General features: G+C 42.1%; 1 protein-coding gene across 10 annotated transcripts in view; it reads right to left on the reverse strand.

The window, feature by feature from the left end:
- The window catches only part of TNRC6C (trinucleotide repeat containing adaptor 6C), a 125,124-nt gene that overhangs the window by 65,259 nt on the left and 41,270 nt on the right, over positions 1 to 18,595 (reverse strand). For 9 of the 10 annotated variants that reach the window (XM_057714118.1, XM_057714112.1, XM_057714109.1 and 6 more), the window contains exons 2-3: positions 15,923 to 16,022; positions 15,153 to 15,174 (exon numbers count right to left, since the gene is read on the reverse strand). In XM_057714118.1, coding sequence (XP_057570101.1) covers positions 15,153 to 15,174; positions 15,923 to 15,985 — 85 coding nt within the window. In that variant the 5' untranslated portion in view covers positions 15,986 to 16,022. Of the gene's footprint in view, positions 1 to 15,152; positions 15,175 to 15,922; positions 16,618 to 18,595 lie in introns of those variants that run through there. The other variant, XM_057714110.1, reaches the window with a different exon arrangement.

Consider the following 18,595-nt stretch of genomic DNA (forward strand, 5'->3'; position numbering starts at 1 on the left):
ACAATTTCCTGCTCTCAGTTAAAAATTTCAGAGGACACTGTCACACCACGGCCCAAACAGTTTATAAGTTCCTACTACTGCTTTTCCAGGACAACAGGCCAAAGTATGGGCAGGAAGTTCAGACTGTCCCTTCAGGGCTCTGGGTGACTTTAGAAGGATCTCCTTTTCAAACTTTTGTACCACATCCTGCCATCTCTAGGAGACCAAGACAACAGGCACTGCTGCCCCTGCTGGCCCAGCCTCCTTAACTTTTATTCCACGCTGGACTACCCCGTTCTCTCTTCTGCCTCCCTAGCCATTTTACATGGCCTGAGCCCCAATACTGCCATCTGGACCTCCTGACCCCCACCCAGGCCCCCTGGGCCTTCCTTTCACTATGCTACCCACACCTCTGTACCACCCCAACCTTCGGTCTGGTTTCCACACTGCCTAAAACTACAGGCTCAGAGAGCGACAAGTTCTGAACCTACTCATGCTTTTCCAAGCCCCTATTGCTGCTAACGTTCCTCTTACAATCTAACATCGTCTGCCCAAAGTCCTGTCTGCCCTTATCCTGTTTCAAACGTTCCCTACCTCTTTCAAATCCTGATACCCAGCCCCTTCTCTCAATCTCTAGGTTACCGAGATCATGCTACTCATTCCTTTACACACACAAAGCCTTTCTGAAGCCCAGCTCCAGGTGCTTGGCCCTCCAGGGAACAGAAAAGGCAGACTCCCACCTCCTCATGCCCTCCACTCACATCTCAGCAGGGGACGACCACAATAATAAGAGAAGTAGTCACCAGAAGGTGTCAAGTGCTGTGAAAAAATGAGGAAAGCTGGGCAGGGTAAATAAGGGCTCAAGCTGACTTTTCTCAAGTTATCTGCATATCATTTTCACCCCCACATGTGTCAGTATCCTCATTTATCCTCTCTTTATTTACTTATTTAGGAAATATTTAACAAACGCCCATTTTGTGCCAGGCACTGGGTGCACGGAGGAAAGTAAATAGATATGGTTCCCGTCCTTGTAGTTTATAGTCTAGTAAGAGATACTATCTTAAAAATATTTTACAAATATACAAGTTGCCACAAGCACGATAAAAGTGATGGGACAAAACAACCTAGCTAAGGTCAGGGACTCAGAGAAAGCTCCTCTAAGGAAGTGACAGCTGAGCTGAGCCTGGAAAATTGTTGGCTGGGTGGAGTGTGTGTGCGCACACGTTCATACGTGTGAGCCACATCCGTGAGCTCACTCCCACCAAATGGGACAGGGCATGGGAGGGTCCTGAAATGGTCTGAAACAAGGCTGGTGTGGCTGGAGCTTAGTGCCCAAGGGGAGAGCTGCTGGACACAGGGCTAGAAAGACAGGCAGGGACTTTGTAAAGATTCTGGATCCCATCCTTGGCCGACAGCTAGAAGAGCACTTGGGAGGGCCTGGTGGAGGACAGCCCCGTGGTTTTCCTGTCCTGGCTGCAGCGCAAGGACAAGTCTGGAGCCTCCAGTTTTGGGCATTAGTTCTCTGGGGACAGGCTCCTCTGATTACAAACTCAAACAGAGCCCAGGATGCTGTGACCATAACTGGCTGTTTAAACTCAACAAACATAAACTCAACAAACAGGCGACCTTGATCAAGAACCTTCTGTGCAGGCTCCAGAGCCAGGCGGTCCTGCCCGACAGCACCTCCAGGGCAGCCACGGCCCAGAGCAGCAGCACCCTCTATGTCTCGTTCTATGAACCTGGGAGGTTTGCTTTCCGCTATGATCCACCTATGCTGCTCATCAGAACCGTAACAGAGCAGGGTAGGGTGGGGTGCCCCGTGCATTGAGGTGTTTCCATCTTACTACCCAAGTCATACTACAAGACGTCCTTTGTAAAAAAAAAATTTATTTGGAAATATTGAAGATGTACAAAAAGGAATAAAGACCAAATGATCAACAAAGCTCCGTGGACCCAGCCTCCAGCTGAAGAGAGAAAATGTTGCCAGTTCCACCAAAGGCTCTTCTCTGCCCCTCCCCGGCTGCACTCCCCTCCACCCCAGAGACTGTGGCCATGTGCACTTTGCGGTTTATCATTCCCACGTGCTTCTGCTCTTCAGCTGCAGTGCAGTGGCTATGGGCGCAGACTCATCTGGTTAAATCTCAGCTCTGCCACTTAACGGCTGGTGACCCTGGGCAAGTCACTTAACTCTCTGTCCCTCAGCGGTGCCATGTGTAAAGATGCAGGTAAGTGGAGAGGATGAAGTGAGGGTGACAATACCACACTGAGGGTTCTTTGAGGAGAGCACACTAATATATGTAAAGAGCTGTTCAGAATAGTGCTGCGCACACAGCAAGTGCACTGTAAGTGTTTACATTATCTACAGGAAAATTCAATGATACTTGTTAAAGATGGTTCTTAGAGAAGACTTGCTTCAGGACCTCACAACGGGACCACTGCAATGGGATTTTACAGTGGGGGAAAGAGACTGGGCTCAACTCGGAATACAGTGTGGGCAAGTGGGAACTTAGAGCTAAGGAGCAGGGGATGCAGGTGTCAGAGGATGGAAAATACTAAGAAGAAATATCAGGGGTGAGGGGCATTCTGGCTAAACCAATCTAACAGGATTCTTGCTGAAGGCACGCAGCAGGATGGTGGTCAGATATCACCTGGGGGGTGGTGGAGGGTAAGGAACCTGATCAGATATCGAGGCTGGGGGTTCTGGTTAAAGTGACTCAGCAGGCCTCTTGCTAAAACTAGATTTTACAGGGAGGTGCACAGATGGGCCTAAGAGAAGGTCCAGGAGTCTGAGTAAAGTTTGGGCAAACAAAGAATCTTTGTCAGTCTTAATAATCCTCCTCCTCTCAGAAGCAATGGGAAGTATTTCAGGCTGATTAAAAACAAAAACCAAGTTACACTGAATGAACTATAGATAATGAAGTAAACAAGGGAAGAAGGGAGGCTGGGCCAGGCGACAACGCAGGACAGACAATGGCAGCTGCACTTGGGGTCAGAGCACTAGATCTCCAGTCGGGCCCTAGACCTCTCCCCTTAATTCGGGTCTCACATTTCCACTGTCTGAAAAAGGTTACGCACTGCACAAATGTTGTTAACGGACAGCCAGCCAGCCTTTCCAAAGCCTTACAGAACAGCATTCAAGGGCACCCCCTCCCCGACAGGCACACTGGGGCCAGGCCCCGCAGGGCCCGGCTCACAGCTGCAAGCAGGCCTGTGCGCGAGGGATCCCGGAGTGACAGGGCGCTCTGTCGGCTGCACCAGCTCCGAGTGTAAGCACGGCCCCGGTGATGGTGGAGTTTCTGCATGGGGTCCTGGTTCCCCATCACTGTCCTGGTGACGGGGAGAGACAACGCTGGTGGCAGCTTCCTGACGGCAGGGCTGTGGCAGTGACACTGTGCTCTTGAAGTCAGCAGTGCCAGTGGGGCCTCCTGGCTCCTCCCCAGGGAGGAGCTCTTCTGGCGGACCCTTTGGGGAGTCATATCTGCCTCCCAGCCTAGGGCACGCCCCCCATCAATGATTTTATAAGCACCTAATTCCCTATACTTAAACTTATGTCTGCTTAAAATAGCTACAGTGGTTTCTATACCCTTCAGTTCAGCTCTGGTTAAGGGTACGGATTTTGTTTTTTTTTAGCAAGCAGTGCTTTTACATCTTTCAGGCACCTAGACAGCCTCACAGTATAGGGTATGAGCTAGATATTCAACTAATGGCATTTACTGTAACTACCTCCAGTAGCCTAAAGTATACTGACAAGCAGGCACGCAATGGATTAGAGAGGTATATATATATATTTTTTTTGTGGAAGCTTTTTTATTATTATTATTATTATTTTTTATTTATTTATTTTTTTTGGGGGGGTACACCAGGTTCAATCAACTGTTTTTATACACATATCCCCATATTCCCTCCCTTCCTTGACGCCCCCCCCTCGAGTCCCCCCCACCCTCCCTGCCCCAGTCCTCTAAGGCATCTTCCATCCTTGAGTTGGACTCCCTTTGTTATACAACAACTTCCCACTGACTATTTTACAGTTGGTAGTATATATATGTCTGTGCTACTCTCTTGCTTCTTCTCAGTTTCCCCTTCACCCCCCGCCCCCTCCCATACCTCGAGTTCTCCAGTCCATTCTCTGTATCTGCTTCCTTGTTCTTGTCACTGAGTTCATCAGTACCATTTTTAGATTCCGTATATGTGAGTTAGCATACAATATTTGTCCTTCTCTTTCTGACTTACTTCACTATGTATGACAGATTGTAGTTCTATCCACCTCATTACATATAGCTCCATCTCATCCCTTTTTATAGCTGAGTAATATTCCATTGTATATATATGCCACATCTTCTGTATCCATTCATTTGTTGATGGGCATTTAGGTTGCTTCCATGTCCTGGCTATTGTAAATAGTGCTGCAATAAACATTATGGTACAAGTTTCTTTTGGGATTATGGTTTTCTTTGGGTATATGCCCAGGAGTGGGATTACTGGATCATATGGTAGTTCTATTTGTAGTTTTTTAAGGAACCTCCAAATTGTTTTCCATAGTGGCTGTACCAACTTACAGTCCCACCAACAGTGCAGGAGAGTTCCCTTTTTAGAGAGGTATATTTTAAAAGTAAGTTTTTATAGGTAAATGTTAATCTAGAGAGATATTTTAACCTACACATTTCAACACGTCTTATTTCTGGAATTTGGATGCGTCTTACAATTGGTGTATAAATTTAACACATTTTCCTCATTCACCCTCCAACTCCATCAATAAGACATCATTAAATCAATGGTATGCCCTATAATTGATGGTATCTTAGAACTTAAGAAATAGCAGTTTTTATATGACAAAACATAGAATTTCTCTTATGCACAGACACCACACAATGACAGAAAAGGGAAAATATTTTAAAATCATGCATTAATTCTGGCCATTTCAGAATATATACTCAAAGATTGAGTCTTAAAGATTTGAATTTACTGAAACATGTTAACTGTTTGCAAATGTGACTATGAAACAGAACTATTCTCCTGTGCTGAAATAATCAGTGATTCCAAGGAATATTTTCATTATTACAATTATTTCTGCAAACTCTGCAGTGACAACACTGTAGCAAGAAGTAGTTCGCTTACAACAATGAGATGCACGCAGAAGACCGCTACGAGCACAGGCCCATCCGCTACGAGCATAGGTCCATCGGGGGCCTTCTGTTTGTTCTATTGACAGTTTCTGGCTGATCTGTCACCATAGCAACTTTTAGAGCCCAACTCAAATGAGCACAAACTCATTAGCTACTAACTACATTAACTTCGTGTCTGCTGCTAATGAGAAATGCTGTTCAGAGTTATCTCCTATTCTAATATATTATAGTTATCTCTCTAAAAGGTAGTAAATTTAATTAAATGCTACTCTTAATGTATCAGACTGGATAATATAATGTTAAAGTAAAATTATTTTAATAATGACTACTAACAATAAGAATCATTTCATTAAAAGCTTACTTTGTTTTGGCCCTTGGATTCTTCCACTCTAAGAAAATGTATTAGTTGTCATACAGGCAAATGTTTCTAGGTTCTTTTAAACACCGGCCAGCTGATTTAGAAAATCAAAACTGAAAATTTTGATAACAGCATACGTTAAAGCCAGGTAGAACATATACTGGCTTTTCTGTAACCTTCTCAATATAGAAATACTCCCCCAAGAGGCAACACACTGGACAGATATGAAGCGTAAAGGAAGTCCAGTGAGTGTACAGCTTCTATGTCTGACCTCCCCTCTCTCCACGCAGAATCATCCCGAGCTGAATAAACTCTGGACACAAACAGCAAATCCAAAATCTCATGAAACAGGTTTTAAGTGGGATGACGTCTCACCAAGGTCCTCCCAGGACATGTACATTGCCTTGTGTAGGAGGGCTGTGTGTGCGTGTTTTAATAAATTAATAGATTGTGGAAATGAACTTATTTACAAAACAGAATCAGACTCACAGACATAGAAATCAAACGTATGGTTACTAAAGGGTGGCGGATGGATAAATCAGGAGTTTGGGATTAGCAGGTACAAACTACTATATATAAAATAAACAACAAGGTCCTACTGTATAGCATAGGGAACTATATTCAATATCCTGTAATAACCTATAATGGAAATAATCTGAAAAAGAAAAAAAACACATGTATAACTGAATCACTCTGCCATATACTTGAAACACTATAAATCAACTATGCTTCAATAAAATAAATAAATCATGTAATAGCTATAATCCTGAGATGTTTTCCCCTCGAAGTGCAGAATCCTACAACCTGCCAGAAGAGGGAGCCCAAGTTAACCACTCCAGCTTTCAGTCAGAGAAGCAGGGGACCGGGAGGGAAACTGCCCATATTGCTTATTCATTCTGAAGCCTCCTTACTGGTCTTATTAGCAAAGGAAGGTTCCACCTCTACCATGCCCTGGTCCCCATCTACCACTTTCGCCTCATCTCACACGACTCTCCGCCATGCTGATGGCTCCTAGGCCCTGCCGGCTTTTTGTTTGTTTAGGGTCCAGCCAGCCAGCCTTTGCGAGCGCTGCTCCCTCTGTCCATGGGAGCCCTTCTCCCTCCCTCTACTCTCCTTCAGATCTCAACTGAAGCAGCACTCAGATGCCTTCCCCAATCCCAGCCTAGGCCAGGCTCCTGTGTTCTCTCGTTAGTCAATGTTCCTCTCCTTCACGGCAGTTGGTAACGATACCTCTAGCATTGTGACTGATGTTTATGTCTGTTCCCCATAAGACTCTAAATTCCAGGAGGAGTGGGAAACATATCTATTTTTCTTAAAAAAAAAAAAAAGGATTTTATTTTGTATTTATTTATTTATTTTTGGCTGCGTTGGGTCTTCACTGCTGTGCACAGGCTTTCTCTAGTTGTGGAGAATCGGGGCTACTCTTCTTTGCGGTACATGGACTTCTCAGTGTGGTGGCTTCTCTTGTTGCGCAGCACAGGCTCTAGGTGCACAGGCTTCAGTAGTTGTGATGTGTGGGCTCAGTAGTTGTGGCACACGGCCTTAGTTGCTCCACAGCATGTGGGATCTTTCCAGACCAGGGATTGAACCCGTGTCCCCCGCACTGGCAGGCAGAGTTTTAACCACTGTGCCACCAGAGAAGTCCCCACATCTATTTTTTAAATCTTTTTCTCCCCACAGTGAACAACACAGGGCCAGGCAAATGGTACGTTTCAATAAACATCTGCTGGATCCAATGGTTACCGGCCCAGCTGGTCTCTGAGTTCCGCCCATTCTACCACCATGACCCTTTCCTCCCTACTCCCACCCCTCAGCTTAGCAACTGGAGGCTGCACTATGCAGTGGGCTAACTGCACCCACTGCCTCCAGCCCTCTCTCCAAGTGCTTAATCCATCTGCAATGGCACTTGCAGTGATCATTCTAAAATGTAAGTCTCATGATGTCACTCCCCCACTTAAACTCCCCAATGGCTCTCTTTTTTGGTAGGGTAGGCTCACGCCTGATGCATGGGTTTGGGATGACTGGGATAAGGCATCCCTCCTCGCTCCTGTCTCCACAGCTAAGTTAGGGGCCAATGGGAAGAGTGGCCCAGCTGCAGCATGCATTTATCTCACTCTCAATCAGTACTGTTGTCCTTTCCCCCCATTTTCTCACTTCTTTTTAAAAACAGGTTATCTTTTCTCATAGAAATAGAAATATTGGGTGAAAAGATGAGCAAAGGAATGGAACTTAAATCCTTTCAGGTGGAAGATGTGGGATAAATAAATTGCAACACCCGGAACATTTTATTGCATTTACTTGATATAGATAATGCTTCCTATTAATATATCTTTTTGAGAACAGAGAACTTATCTCTGCTGTCAGATAAGTATTTATAAACTATTAAATTAATTAGTGAACTAACTTGACAACTCTAGGTGATAAAATGTGACTAATATTTAGCTCATTTATTAATGCAATCTTTAATAGGTACATATAAAGCTAGATAAAATGTGATCACAATGGAAAGTGCGTATTTTCTGATATAACTATCATACAAATAACTGCACACACAGAAAGAAAGGGAAATGACTGAGACATGCAGAAAACTAAGCTGCTGTGATGAGAGTTCCTGCCCAACTCCAGGGGCCAGTTTAACATTAGAAACCAATCTGGAGTCAGAAAGCAAATAACTCAGGAAGTAGTGGCAAAATATTTGAATACACATTCACCAAAGAAGATACGCAGATGGCAAAAGAGTGCATACAGGTAATGTCCAACATCTCTAGCCATAAGGGAAATGCAAATCAAACCACAAAAGAGATACCACATCTATTAGAAAGGCTAAAATTAGGAAGACTGACTTTCCAGGTGTTGGTGAGGATGCAAAGAACTGTGAAATGGGACAATCGCTGTGGAAAAGTTCTGCAGTTTCTTGAGAAGTTAAACATCCATCTATCATAGGATCCAGCCATTCTACTCCCATACATTTACTAAAGAAAAATGGCAGTCTGTACACCCATCCGGAGACGTACACACGAGTGCTCACAAGCACTTTATTCATCATTTCTAAAAGCTGAAAACAGCTCCTATGCCCACCAACAGATGAATGGATAAACAAATTGTGAAAAACCCAAACAATGGAATACTACTGAGCAATGAAATCCACGCGACCACAGGGATGACTGTCACGAGCGCTATTAGGCTGAGGAAAGCGGCTGAGGGTGCACCCTGTGTGATTCCGTCTACGGAACTGTCTAGAAAACCTTCTGTACTCACAGAAAGTAGATCAGTGTTGGCCCAGAGACTGGTGAGGGGACGGAGGGGTAGGAGAGTTGGGTTGGGGAGGGGCACAAGGGTACTTTCAGGGGTGATGGATGCTGCCTTGATTTCAGGGATGGTTTCACAGGTGTGCACATGCCAACATGCATTACATTGTTCTCTTTAAATGCATGCAGTTTATCGTATACCAACTATAACCCAGTGAAGCTCTTACAAAAACAAAAACAAAAAAACAAAGAAAAGAAAGCAATCTGGGTAAACAAATTATTTCTCAGAAAGCAGACTGCCAGCTTCCTTTAGAGCTATAAACTATAACTTTATGCCTGGAGACTGTGTTTATGTTTAATGTTTCAGTGTAGTGTTTCACTTCATCTGAGGCCTATCCAGGAGATGCAGTTAAAGGGGCTTTTAACAGATAACAGGGAAATTATCACTCGACTTACTTCCTTTCCTCTAAAATTTGATCAAGAAAGAATATATATATATATTTCCTTAGGGTTTTTTTTTTTCCCCAATAAATTTTTATCCTTTTAAATTGTCTACATATTTAGGGGAAAAATACCACATCTTAATACACTTTCTTTTGTGTCCATGGAAAAAATATTCATGCATATATCTTCCTTCCTTAGGTATTTAATAGTAAAATTAAATAATTCCTTTAAACACAAAGCAACATGGTTAAAGAATGACATAGCTAATATTTAAAATCCTATGATACCATCCCATAAAGATCTCTTATATAACAAATCTCTTAGGAATTTCTTCCAGTCTTATTTGAAAACATCCTAAGTTATTTCTTAAAATGAAGTCATACAGTACTGATGACAGACACACAGTATCTCTGTCTTCAGCCCCTTCATATGATAGCGGAAAACATATATAACTGACAACCAGAAGATGAGGGTTCTAGCTCTAGTTCTGCTACTAACTAGCTGTCAAAACTTGCACAAATCATTTAACCTCTTTGAATCTCATTTCCCATCTAACAAAGGAACTGGATAATCTCTAAGGATCCTTCAAGCTCTAAGATTTTATTAATCTTGTAGACAGGCAAATAAAATGCCATATTTTATAGAAAATACTGTGCTAAGCACGCTGACTAGACTTTCAGATGCTGCTTCTAAGATAACTCATATACTCAAAATAACATCTGCTTTAGTTATGTGGATGTGAACGTGAATACATGTAAATTCAAGGAATCGGACCAATTTTATTACACAGTATAACTCAGGAAAGCACAGATCTGCTGCTGTATAAATACTAACTGCTGATTACTGTGTTGGGACCCCTGAAAGACAGAGCAAACAGCGATCAACTGCCTCTGCTGAAGTGCCATCTAATCGGTGAAGAGCAGCAATGTGGGTTCATTTCTGTTTGTTTTTATCTATATCTGACTATGAAATTGGGAAAGCATGCTTTAAACCTCAATTCTCACTACTTTCACCATGTTGAGGGAAAGCTTTATAAACATATGTTTAGGGAATTCCCCGGTGGTCTAGTGGTTAGGACTCCGAGCTTTCACTGCCGAAGGTGCACATTCAATCCCTGGTTGGGGAACTAAGATCCCACAAGCTGAGCGGCAAAGCAACCACCCCCGCCTCCCCGAAAATGTGTGTATGTGTGTGTGTTTAGAATGAGCCTTAATAGCAGTACAGCATAGTGACCCCAAGCTCTTGTCACCCAACATAAGGCTACTGAAAGAATATGCTTTCAATTGATTTACATTAACAAAAGCATATAAAAGGTTTGCTTAAAATTAACAATTAGAAACTGAATGCATGGCGAAGCTGAATACCTGATTGCAAAACTTAAATTATAGTCCTTTCAAGCAAGATTAGGAAACTAATTAAAATGTATGAATTTTTAAAAGTACATGACTCAAAACCATGAATCATTAATCATATGGAGTTTGAGCCATGTTGGGTCATCAAGATATTTGCTTTTATACATGATATAATTAACTTTGAGCTTTCTGTATGAAAACTTACTTTCTATTTTATGAACTTGAGACTAAATTAACTTCACTTCACATTTATGAGTATTATTATAGTTAATCCTAAAACAACCCTTTAAATCCATGAAAAAACCCAGAAAACAACAGGGAAGATTTAGGCTCATAAGGTCATCACATCACATACAAAGCTATTATTTTCTCTGCCCAAATTAAGGGCAGTGCCTCACATAAACAACAGAGATTACTGCTTACCGAAGCAAAACCCATTATACTGCGTCCAACACTTAGGCGCTAGCTGCCCCCTAGCAGGGACAGGACACACAAGGTACTGGTGTTTTGAAACAGGATTGTATTATTCCCCTCCCCCAACCATGAGAGCATCTCGGGTCTCACTGAGGCATTGTGTTCAGCTGGCTTCTCACTGGTCACCAATGCAAAGACACTGTGTAGCAGAATTTACAAAGGACTGTTTTGTTTCTGAATAGGCTTATGCAGAGGTTTTCTAGTTGCTTAGTGCAGCTCCTTGAGGGACAGGGGATGGGGAAGTATTTAATTAGGGGAAGCAGCGGAGAGAGAGTCCGTATCAAACATACGTTTACATATTCATAAAGAGATGCTTTCAAGCATGGTCAACAAAGTGTTAACTGCTAAGTATCTCAAGGTGGAGGGATTTCACGTGAACCTGAACTTCTCTTCAGACAATGAGAATATATTACTCACATTTTTCATCACAGGAGGAAAAATAAGGAAAGGATGACTGAAACAACCACCACCCAAGACAAGAAAGCACTGAAGGAAAAGAGTTCCAGTCACAGAAACGTGCTCAGATTCCTACGAGTGCAGGATACTCAGGGGTACAGAAGGAGGCGGCAACTGGTGAAAGGTGAGTGTGAATCCACTATTTGCATAAAAATCTCCAGAGCTGAACTAAGCAGAGAAAACCGGAAATCAGGGTGGCTGCTGGGCACCAATGCTGGCAGCACAGTGCTTCACATGAACGGACTTGCTTGCCTGAATCTTAACACAAAAAGGAAATGAACTTAAAGAAATCGCCAAGTCAGGATTTGAAAAAACAGGGACAGAATTTTATTTTATTTGTAATTTTGTAAAGCAGAATTTCTAGGCACCTGGTTTTCAGACTGGAGTAGGGGAGGAGAAGGAGCATGCTATATATTAGATTAAGCTGGTGAAAAAATTTCCAGTGAGACTCACAACTTCATTTGTCTTTTAAATGAAGATTCAAAGTTCAAGTTCAATGGTTATAGCCAGATATAAAAAACTTTTTAAGCATAATTAATGCTATAATGAAGACTGATCTAACAAGAATGGATTGGGCTAGTTATTCTCTAGGAGAAAGCAGGAAGGTATAATAAATGTATGTGTAGAACGTAAAGAGTTCTCTGAAAATGCTTAAAATAAATCAAAATTTAAAGAGGTTAAATTTCAGTTACTGAGAAAACTAAGTCAAATATAATGCTAAACAGTGGAGGCATTGCTTTACTAATACAGCTATTTACGCCACGTGTAATACCGCAGAGCAAGGAAGTTACTAATTGATATGGTCTAGTTTGAGCTAATTATCAAAATAAAATCAATTCAAACTTCTACTATGTTAACTGATTCAGTGTATGATATAACCTTATTTCTAACTGTAGTCTCTTTCATGAGAGTATTCAACCCCTGGGCTCACTCAAATTGCTAAATTCTTTCTTACATTCTAACAACTCAAGACCCTGAGACTTCTGGGTGCTGCCTTGTGGTGAGAGCAGGGTTCTCTGGCTTCTGGTGGTTCTGAAGTGAGTCGTCACAACTGGCCAGGAAGTCAGAGACCTGGCTCTGGAATCAGAGGGGTCAGGACTGCCCCAGCTCTGCTACTCACTAGCTCTGTGACCTCTTCTAAGTTACCATACCTCTCTGAGCACCCCTTTCCTGATACAGAATTGTTTTGAAGCATGGTAGGTACTGAGATACAGTGTGCTTGATGAATGTCTGACCCTCCTGGGTGCCGTCAGTTCAGGAAGATTCTGGGCACATCAGCCCTGCTGTTCACTAGCTATACAGTCTTGGGGGCATCGGGCAAACTATCAGAGCTCCTGTTTACTTACGTGGACACTGCAGACAGTGCCAACGACGAGAACCCCACGTGTACTGGGTCCGTCAGAAAGCAGCTGCTGACGAGGGTGCCGGTCTCAGGCCTCCTGACTGCGCGCACAGCGCGAGGAGCTGGGGATGTGAGAGCACACAAGGCAAACGCGGCCCTGCCCTTCTGGCCACACAGACCAGAGCAGGGGAAAGACACGAACATGCCAGAAGGTCAGAAAAGCAGATCTAAGCTCTGTGTGGGCACTCTTACTGTTCCTATAATACATCTCAACGTTCAGCCAGGCCCAGCCTGTGTTACCTAACACACAGGTCCAGAAATTCAGAACCGCCACCCTGCAGGCAGTTAATGTTGACTGGGACAAGTAACGGCGGAGAGTCTGAGAAAAATTGAGACCTTGGTGCTGCTAATATTTATTAATGAATTACCTGGCAGCACTGTTAGAGTATTTATAATTCAAAAAGCATTTTTTTCGTTGTTCAGAAGGATGTTAATAATTACCATGTACTGTTCTGAAGCTAGTTATAAACGGTACCCAAAGGAGCAGTATTTTAGAGAAGGTAAAAGGAGAAGATACAAACCCAGCAGGCTTTGGAGTCAGCAATGAAAATACTCGTCAGAGTAGTAACAGAAGATACTAGGTCTGGGTAAGGTGGCCAGACAATGCAGTTCATGACCACTCTACAACCATAAGCAATCTGTTACTATTTCAAGAGAAAACAATTACAATGACAGTGACAACAGAACACTGCTGGTACTGAATTAGGTTGTAAAAACTTCTCAAACGTTTAAAAAAAAAAGGAAATGGATAGTTCAGAGCCACGGTTCTGTACTTTTAAATGACAATTATAAGAAACCATTATCTCTTATTCAAGATCATAATTTCAAAACAACCATGTACTACAGCCCTTTGGGCACTTCTGACAAGTGTCTTAAAAATTCACACTACCGGGCTTCCTAGGTGGCGCAGTGGTTAAGAATCCGCCTGCCAATGCAGAGATCACGGGTTCAATCCCAGCTCCAGGAAGATCCCACATGCTGCGGAGCAACTAAGCCCGTGTGCAAAAAAAAAAAAAAAAAAAAAAAAAAAAATTCACACTACCACTGAGAGTGTCAGAGAGAAAAATGTCCTTCTTGAAAACTACACTGTCTTTAAATATTCATTTACACGACATCTGTCTCTTACCATGCCTCTGCTGTGGGAGCTCTGAGGCCAGCTGCACTGGGGTCAAACGCCTGGGCTCAAACGCCTGGGCTCCCTTGAGGCCTGTCCCTACACTAATGCGAGGCCAAGAGCAAGCCACGTAAGCCACAATATTGGCCTCAGTTTCTTCACTGGCAACTAACACTCGCCCTGCTCAATTATGAAGTTCAAGTGAGATAAACTCTACTTTGAAAACTACAAATGCCAAACAGAAGCGGAGCATTAGCTGTGGCGCTGCCTTGGGACACACACTTCTGCAGAGCGCATCTGCATCCACAGTTATGTGTGACAGTCCAACAGAAATACAACCTTACAAGCAATTAAGGCAGCCTCTGGTGAGCCTCTGGTGAGCACCAGCTCTGTGCCAGGCCCCGCGCCCTGTCTACAGGGATCTCATATAGTTGTCACGATAACTCTATGAGGTGGAAACCACTCACCCCTTACCTTTCTCATCGTAAACAGGAGACACCCGAGGCTTAAAGTGAAGCGCCTTGCCCCAAATTAAACAGAGCTGGTGTGTGCGAGTCCTGAGTGGGTGCTCCCCAGGACTGGCCAGTCCCTGAACACGTCAAGTAAGAAGTGAGGAGGCTCCAAGTGTGGCTTCCCTTCTGCTTGTCCTCCAGCACATCAGAGAGACGCCCAAGTTACTGTGAGAACCACATGCATTCCCACCCGCCCCCCTCAAGACAACCACATGCCAATTCTGGACTTAAAGAATAAAAAAGAAACCTTTCACACATTAATAAGCAAAGAGGGAAGAATACAGAAAGAATATACCTCTTTTTATCATAAATAGCTGGCAAAGAGAAATTGGAAGCTTTAAAAAAATTCAGTATCCTCTGGTTGTTCTTATACAAATTGATCAATTTTATCAGCTCAATCCTTGACTAGTGAAAATCAAACCAAAGGAAATTAATTAATTAATTAATTAATTAATTTCCATTGTTTAGAAAGCTAATATAACATTCTTTAGGCATTTTAGATTAAGCATATGCCAACTAAATGCAGGTGTAAAAGCAGTGAAAGATGAGGAATTTCACAGTGAATAGTAAAAAGCAGATTCAAAGGCAGGGTTAGATTCTTTGTTTTTAACCACCAATGTAAAAACGTCATCATCATAACCTTTGGTACTGCCATAAAATGTACCCCCCCCCCAAATAAAATAAACTTACCTTTGGTTTTTTGATCAGCAGCCTGAAAAAAAAATCAGAAGCTCTTTAGGAATAAAGTGTAGAATGTACACATCTATATGAAAGTTTATAAGCAGACTTTAGTATTGGAAACCTTAAAAACAAGTTTTTGCCCAGTTACTTTACTAAAATTTATTACTGGGAAAAATGTATAACTGTCTACATGCTATTAATTATGTGCCAATATTGATCGAAAGGCAAAAAATCTATCTCAAAGCTCATTTAAGCTCTGTATTTGAATACAGACTAAAATGTATACAGTTTTAACTGTAAGATGCATTAAACTAGGCAAGAACAAAACAAATGGCATCACTTGGTACATTAAATGCTCTAAAATTCAAGCATGGCCGTAAGATTTACAGTAGGACTTTAAACTTTAATATTCACTAGTAGGAGTTGTAAAAGAACACTTGCCAAAGCTGCAAAAATTATTTCTAGCTTTTCTAACAAAATCAGTTAAGTGGCCCTTAGGCATGGTTGCTTGGACAGTTCAGTTTTAAGTAAAGCAGCATGGACATTCTTTACTAACAATGACTAAAATCAAAGTCCTCCAAAACACAGCTCTAACACTTCTCGTTCCTTAAAAAAGACATTCTGTGGCTGTCACCCTTTTATCTACGTCACCAGCACTCTAGATTGAGTGTACTGAATTTTAAAAGTAATAAACTGAACTTCTGTAATGTAATGGCTATGATAACATGGTGAGACACAGAGTGATGACAGAAACAATGAACCAGGAACTCTAGCCAAACCTTTTTCTGAGCACCTTCCTTCTTTTTCTTTTCTTCCTGCTTTTTCTTTTTCTTTTCTTCCATCAAACGTTCCTCTTTTTGTGTTTCTTGTTCTTTCTCCCTATTAAAAATAAAGTGGTGTTAGTATAATGTCCATTTTAAATCAAAAAATGAAAAAACAGCTGCAGAAAGTTTTAAGTCAGAGTTTCACACGTGGTGTAAAGAAGGACATTGTGAGAGGAGGTGTTAGACATGGACATTCACCACCCCCCTCCCCCACTGGCACCACTTCTCTGTAAACACTAGAGCACGTGGCCCTGACTTCTTTGGCGGTGGTCACTCACTTGGCCCACATCCGTTGAACACCAACCTTCTATCAGGCAGTGTACCAGGAATTAAGGGTACAAGATGGAGAAAGACAGTCCCTACAGTCCAGCCCCAGACCAGTATTTCTTTTTTTTTTTTTTTTTTTTTTTGGCACATGGGCTTAGTTGCTCCACGGCATGTGGGATCTTCCTGGAGCTGGGATCGAACCCATGACCTCTGCATTGGCAGGCGGATTCTTAACCACTGCGCCACCTAGGAAGCCCCAGACCAATATTTCTTAAAGTGCTGTCTCAGGGACTACCATCATCAGAATCTATCTATTACAAGTGTAGATTCCTGGGTCCCAACCTAGCCCAACCAAATCAGGGTCTTTGGAGGTGATTCTTATGCACACTTTTTATGTCTGTTTGACAAACCACTTGTTTTTTAAACAAAGATCCCTACACAGCATGGTGACCTACTGTGAGAGTACACTGGAACCCGCATAGAGCAACGCCTGGAAGAGTCAGGCAGCCCGCGCACAGCAACAAAGACCCAACACAGCGAATACAATAAATAAATTTATTTAAAAAAATAAAGTAGGCAAGTAGAGCGACATTTATAAAAAAGGTATTCTATAGAAGATGAAATAAAAATGGTGTTTGCTTAATTTTATTACTCTGAAAGTTAAATTAATTAGAACCAGCTATTTCCCCAGCAGTACAATTAAGGTTGTGCTGCACTGGTAAAATAAAATGCTATAAACGGCTCATGTAGCCCTGAAATATTTTACTCTTTCCTGCCCGAGCTCATGTTTCTATGACAAAGCATGATTCTAATGTATGAACTTTTAATACAGTTTTATCTAATATCCCCCTAACTAGCACTAATTTCTTCTACCTCTAACTCCTGGGATACGATTTCTGCCATTTTTCATTAATAATTTAAAAAAAATCAACATTGAATCTCATTTTTTTATTTATAAAGTAATACATGCTCATGGGAAAACATAAACAGTACAAAAGACAGATTCTTCCTTCTCCAGTGTCCACAGTCTCTCCTTGGAGGTAAGGAGAGAGTTTCAGAATATTCTTTCTATGTGACTATACAGTTGTATATCCTTAAAAATGCTTGGATCCCTATTTCTTATCAATTTGAGATATTAACAATTTAATTTCTATAATGATGGATACGGATTTGGTTCTTCAGTGCCCCTATCTTCCACCCCGTCACTACTCTGTGTTAAAACAATCAATGGCATTTGCTTTAAAAGCAGTAGGATAATGTTTGCTGCAGAGCTAGGTAGCATACAGTGAGGCCATTTAACTTCCTGTGTAGCTGCTTTTTCTAGAGTTTCTAATTGTTTTTCTTTTCCTCTTGCACTATCCTCCTTACAAAAATTCTGTTTCTGTTTTTTGCACATCCATCCTCCTCCAGTTTAGAAACATGAGCCCTCTCCTCAACTGCATTCCCAAAACTCCTTTCCAGAGCCTCAGTCCAGCTCACTCTGAGCTGGGAGCTCTCTGCTAGAGTTTTCTAATATCCTCTAGTTATTTCATTTTTTAAAAATTTTAATTGTGATAAAATATACATAAAATTTGCCATCTTAACCATTTGTACGTGTACAGTTCAGTAATGTTAGTCCATGGTTGTACTACCAATCTCCAGAACTCTTTTCATCTTGCAAAACTGAAACTCTGTGCCCACGAAACAACTCCCCACTACCCTCCCTCTCTCCCCAGGCCCGGGCAACCACCATTCTATTTTCCGTTTCTATTAATCTGACTAACCCTAGGTACCACACTGTGGTTTTGATTTGCATTTCCCTAGTGATAGTGATGGCAAGCATCTTCTCATATGCTTCCTGGACATTTGTATATCTTTTTGGAGCCTACTCTTTTATCATAGTTTACTTATTCCTTTTATGTCACTCTGTATCACTCTGTGTCATTTCCATCAATCCAGACTGATACAGTGGGAAAGGAGGAACTAACAGACTAAGCAGAAGGAACAGTGTGTACAAACTCCTCCTCATCGCCCATCCATGCATGCTGTCCTGAACTTAACTACTTCGGTCATCCTGTGACTTCCCTTGTCTTCCTCGTTGAACGATGCCCTCAATTATGCTGGAATTGGCTACCATTTTGTTCCACCGATGGCTTGGCTGAGCATAAATTCTAGGTTGAAAATCAAGTTTGAAGGCACTGTGCACCTGTATTCTAGCATCTACCACCTACTCAAGAGAAGTCTGATGTCATTTTGCTTTTTAGTCCTTTCTAGGTGATTTCTCGCCCACCGCCCCAAAGCTTCTTTTCACCCCTAGGATTCTGAAATTTCATGATGATGTGTACCTTGGTGTCTTTCTCCATTATTTGTAATTTGTATTTG

Source organism: Hippopotamus amphibius, chromosome 17, assembly GCF_030028045.1.
Source record: "Hippopotamus amphibius kiboko isolate mHipAmp2 chromosome 17, mHipAmp2.hap2, whole genome shotgun sequence".
Classification (NCBI taxonomy): Eukaryota; Metazoa; Chordata; class Mammalia; order Artiodactyla; family Hippopotamidae; genus Hippopotamus; species Hippopotamus amphibius.